At 38.3% G+C, this 5,083-nt stretch overlaps 1 protein-coding gene across 1 annotated transcript; it reads left to right on the top strand.

Moving 5' to 3' along the window:
• The first annotated feature begins 1,073 nt into the window (after positions 1–1,073).
• Positions 1,074–5,083, top strand: LOC116007179 (AP2-like ethylene-responsive transcription factor At1g79700). The gene is made up of 7 exons (XM_031247786.1): positions 1,074–1,570; positions 1,752–1,834; positions 2,089–2,097; positions 2,323–2,411; positions 2,649–2,773; positions 3,209–3,285; positions 4,248–5,083. Exons 1-7 carry the CDS (start codon positions 1,389–1,391, stop codon positions 4,895–4,897), a joined length of 1,215 nt encoding a protein of 404 aa, XP_031103646.1. The 5' UTR covers positions 1,074–1,388; the 3' UTR covers positions 4,898–5,083.

The following is a 5,083-nucleotide window of genomic DNA, read 5'->3' as shown; positions in this document are numbered from 1 at the left end:
ACTTATAGAGACGTTATTGCAATGAAAGATTCTTGAGCGATATGCATCATGAACAACTATGTCTACGATATACCTTTGTATAAATGACTTGTGAAAGGTAATAGTGGGATAAAACACAGTACACTACATTAAACTAAAAGACAACTCAATGGGTAGCTCAAGTAGTAAGTAAATTTTCTTTGTGGAAAAGAATTTTAGGAAAATCCAGATTTGATTCTCATGAATATGAAAAAGGATACAAAACATAATTAAAAGATACATTATATATTATCGGAGCATAAGTTAGATGTGTTTACAGATTATTATATGAAAACGAAAAATTATTTTGTAGACTCGGGTCCACCTTACAAGATAAATCCGGATCCAAACAACACAATTTACATATTGAATATTTATAATTTATATACTGGCCAAGACCTTGTGGTCTAGTGGCATCAAGTTGCATTCTCAGGTTGTGAGACCTTAATTAGTGGAGGCGGTATTGACTCTTTGTGTTTCAGTAGGTTGAGAAGGTAGTTATGAACAGATATTGCATTGTAACAGAGTCAGTAGCACTAGAAAAAAATAAAATTATATGAGTCCATGGTATAACTATTGAAAACGGTAAATTATTATGTGGACCCGCCCGGGTCCACCTTGCAAAGTAGATCTGGATTCAAAATACACAATTTACATATTGAATATTCATAATTTATCTACTGAATGTCCATAATTTACCTACTGAATGTTCACCATTCAAATGTAAATATTCAGTACGTAAATTATGAACATTCAAAATGTATATAAACATAGATTGTAGTATAACTATGGTATAAAAACAAGGGTAGTGCACAATTGCACATACTCCGATAATGATTCAAATTTTCACTTACAAAAAAGGACAAGAAAAAAAAATTGCATATGAAAAAACGATGACCTTTACTAAGAGGGAAAGCATTTTTACGGTAATCTCCCTAGTCCCTACCCCACCGCCCCCACTCCCTCCCCTGAGGCCTCACCCCTCACGCTTTGATTATATATTAATTAAACGCTATATAAGCGAGTCGAGTCCAGAGTGAGTCTCATGCCAGTAGTGCGCCAAATGCCTTCTCGTCTTCTGTTCTCTGTGTCTCTGCTTCTCTTCTCAATTTGGTAAACCACTTTGGTTTGCCCAAACAAAACGGAATCACAAAGATCAAACAACAATTTGGAGAAGAAAAATCAAAAATCTCTTTTCTTGATTCTCTAAATTCTTCACCCAACTCCCTCTCCCTCCCTCTTCTATCTCCCACAGACACAGAGACAGACAGACACAGAGACAGACAGAGAAACATTAAATTCTGGGCTGCTGCCATTTTTGTTCTGACAAGAAAACAGTTTTTTTTTTTTTTTCGATTTTTGAGTTGGAAATGAAGAGGTCGGCTCCTTCTTCTTCTCCGGCTTCCTCTTCGTCGTCTTCCTCCTCTTGCATTCAGTTGCCGGCGGCCGGGCAGCCGGAGCCCAGGCCGGCGAAGCGGTCCAGAGCGAAGAGAACTGCCAATGCCGATTCAACTCCGGCGAGGAGAAGCTCTGCTTACAGAGGCGTTACAAGGTAGGTGCAGAATTTCGGGGGAAAAAGCCAAATTTTCTCTCTCACACACTCCTGCACGCAGCAGAGGTGTGAGAAAGAAATAAAGATCGGAAATTTATGTTGTTCGGTTGCTTTTGAGTGCATGCATGACAATTGGCTATTCCCAAATTTATTTTCATTTTTAAATTTTCTCGAGTTTCAGGCACAGGTGGACCGGGAGATATGAAGCTCACCTATGGGACAAGGCTACCTGGAATAACATTCAGAACAAGAAAGGAAGACAAAGTGATTATTATTTTTCCTTTTTAAAAAAAAAATTTTAATTTCAGTTTTTATTTGGGAATTATATACAAAAATGTTCGAAAACCGAGGAGATCTGCAGGTTTAGTTTATTACTATAGTTAATCTCAATTATAGTTAATTAACATGTTCTACCCATCATTTAATCCTTTTTTTCTGACCATTTTTCCCTTTTCATGTTCTGCTGATGATGTTCCCTGTCATTTGCAACGTTAACTAATGCTTTTGTCGTGCCTTAGTTTACTTGGGTAAGCATTACTTAGTTTCATTAATCTTGAATTTCTTTCTTAAAATTTATCAATTCCAACTCCAATGTTGTCACCTAAAAAAACTCGGGATTGATGGGACAACTCGCGACCTTTTGGGGATTTAAGATTAGTTGTAAACATAATGTATCAAAAAAAAATTAATTTTGTTATATTTTTTTCTTGATATATATAGAAAATGTCATTTTCAATGTGTATTGGGTACAGGGGCATATGAAAGTGAGGAGGCTGCTGCCAGAACGTATGATCTTGCTGCTCTTAAGTACTGGGGGGCCTCTGCTACACTTAACTTTCCGGTAATTTAATTCTCGTGTACTTTAATTTGATTTTATTTTTTTTTGTTCAGAATTAAATTTCTTGTCGGATTTGCCAATGTTGTTGAGATTTGTATGATAAGATAGCATGTTTAAGATGAAGAAGTGTCCTTTTGTTAGGCAATTATTATGGGTTTGAAATGATATAGAGCGTGTTTTTTCGTAAATGGTTGATCAGTCATTTTTAACGTTTTGACGAGTCATAATGTGCACGTACAGGTTGAGACATATGACAAAGAGATAGAGGAAATGCAACCGATGTCTAAGGAGGAGTATCTCGCTTCGCTGAGGAGGCAGAGCAGTGGCTTTTCTAGAGGCGTTTCTAAGTATCGCGGTGTGGCGAGGTAAAACAGAACGAAATTCTCGTGAATTTAATTACTTTTATATTGGATGTACGAATATGTAGAAGTCATAACATATAGTCCATGTTTAAGCTTTCTAAACAGTTTAAAGTTGTTGGGAAAAAAATGTGATTTTGGAGTCAAACCGGGGGGAAAGAAACATGTTTTTTATCATAGTATGCTTTTGGCAATTTCATGATTTCTATGGTTGTTAAGTTATAGTGGTTAAGGTGGGGGGACCATGTAGGCCTTGTTTAGTATTAAGTGGAGTGTTCATTTGTGCTTGCTTATGTACCGAAAATGTGTTTTATTTTTTGGGTTGACAATGCAAGCATGTTTCCCACCCTGAATTGACCATTTCAAGTGTGGATTGCGTGGCTCATTTCTCCCTCGATTGCTAAACCATCTTTTCCTCTTGTTGCTCCTCGACTTTGACAGGCACCACCATAATGGTCGATGGGAAGCCCGGATTGGACGAGTCCTTGGGACTAAGTATCTCTACTTGGGAACTTTCAGTAGGTCCACTTTTCATTACATATGTCACACCTCACATTATTCTCTTTAACTCCATTTTCGTTCAAAGAATAGTGTGCCTCGTTGTATAGTCAATTCATGGTTTTTGGCTTATTCAGAACTAATACAATGGTGCTTTTTTTTTTTTTTTTTTTTTTTTTTCTTTCTGTGGATTAAAGTGGAAAATGCGATAACAGACATGATTCAAGCTCAGATCCCTGAGAGGGATCCAATCGTTATATAATAACCAAAAATGATTTCTTTAGGTGTACTATAAAAATATTATTACTCATGGTAGAACAGACAGAGATATACTAACAGTATAGTCTTAGTTTATTTTTTTTTTCACCTCTAACCATATTTAATAGATTAGTACTCCCTAAAGCTGACATGAAGCATGTGATTCATACACAGTACTTTTTAAAAGAGAGTATATTTTATATACATAGAGTGCTTGCATGGACATGATTGTTAGAATTTAATATCCCAAATCAGATCTTTGCGGCTTGTACGAAAGGTAACTTTCAGTTCAACTATATAAAACTAATTCTTCCTTGAATTGGTACCCTAACCTCGGTTTCCTTGTTCGGGTTTGACCATAGTTATTTGCTTGCATTCTGTGTTAAGCAAGCTACTGCTCTGCTGTGTTTTGTCTCCTTTTGACCAACGTGCCTCGTCTCTAATGTAGCCCGGGATTTGCTTTCTGGTTCCATCAGATCGAGAGATTCACTTGCTAATAATACTTCATTTATGTGTTTTCTTTTTTTGTTTTCCATAAAGAATGAGTAGTGAAACTGTATGTCTTGACCTTCTTGCTGTTTTGGTATTTCGTTTATTCAATTCACTAAAGTTTCCTTTTTCAACTTCCTGGAGTTTTTTTTGGGTATATTTAAGGGTTTGTCGAGATAGATTTTGAGGATTAAACAAAATTGATTTGCATTTATATCTGATATTAATTGTGAAGGCACCCAAGAGGAAGCTGCAGAAGCATATGATATGGCAGCAATTGAGTACAGAGGGCCTAATGCAGTCACGAATTTCGACATTAGCCGTTATGCAGACGTGCTGAACAAAATCCGGGAGCGAGAGCAGGTGCAGCAGATGGCGGGGGCTAATCCCGAGTCGTCTGTGGAGGTTCAGTCGGGCGAGCAATCTGATCAGGATCAAGAAAACGCGGGAGAAAAAGAGGAGCCAGCAGAAGAGGCGAACAATCTGTCAAAGCCCGAATTCCCAAAGATGGAAGAAGAAGAAGTAGTGGTGGTGGAGCCACAGGTTCCGGAAATCGAGTTTGCCCCTCCCCCACCCGTCGAGGCCTCGTCTGCAATGCTGATGATGGACCCCGCTGACAGCGCCTGGAACGCGTACTTGGACCCCGGGTTCGAGCAGTTCTTGAACCCTTGTGATGACATCTTCAGCATCTTCAACTCCCCCTTCGACGACGATATTGACTCCATCTTCGGGGAGCAGCTCATCGTAAACGAGTTCGCTCAGGATGTCGTCGTTGCTGCCCCGGCTGCTGATGCCAACAACGCGTTAGCCTCCTCGCCTTCTTCAACGGCTTCAGTGTCCAGTGGAGTTAGTGGATTGCCATCTGAAATGCTGGCAAATACTTGAGACAACTCCTCATGTTTGTTTGTAGTTAACAGAAACAGTTAGTAGAAGCTTAGTGGCACCAAAACTGCCTTTCTTTCTAGTTTTAGATATCTATCCATAGAAAGACATGTTTTTTTTTTTTTTTTGTTTCATAAACTTGTGTAGTTCAGTTTTTCATTAGCAACCTAAGCTGTGAGATTGGCTTCA

This window comes from Ipomoea triloba, chromosome 15, assembly GCF_003576645.1.
Source record: "Ipomoea triloba cultivar NCNSP0323 chromosome 15, ASM357664v1".
Taxonomy (NCBI): Eukaryota; Viridiplantae; Streptophyta; class Magnoliopsida; order Solanales; family Convolvulaceae; genus Ipomoea; species Ipomoea triloba.
The sequence above is the reverse complement of the archived record's forward strand: the minus strand, read 5'-3'. Positions and strand labels throughout refer to the sequence as shown.

Coding starts and splice junctions, on each gene's coding strand:
- LOC116007179 (XM_031247786.1), top strand. CDS start 1,389: ATGAAGAGGTCGGCTCCTTCTTCTTCTCCGGCTTCCTCTTCGTCGTCT. Junction 2,412..2,648: donor CTGCTACACTTAACTTTCCG/GTAATTTAATTC, acceptor GTGCACGTACAG/GTTGAGACATATGACAAAGA. Junction 3,286..4,247: donor TCTCTACTTGGGAACTTTCA/GTAGGTCCACTT, acceptor TTAATTGTGAAG/GCACCCAAGAGGAAGCTGCA.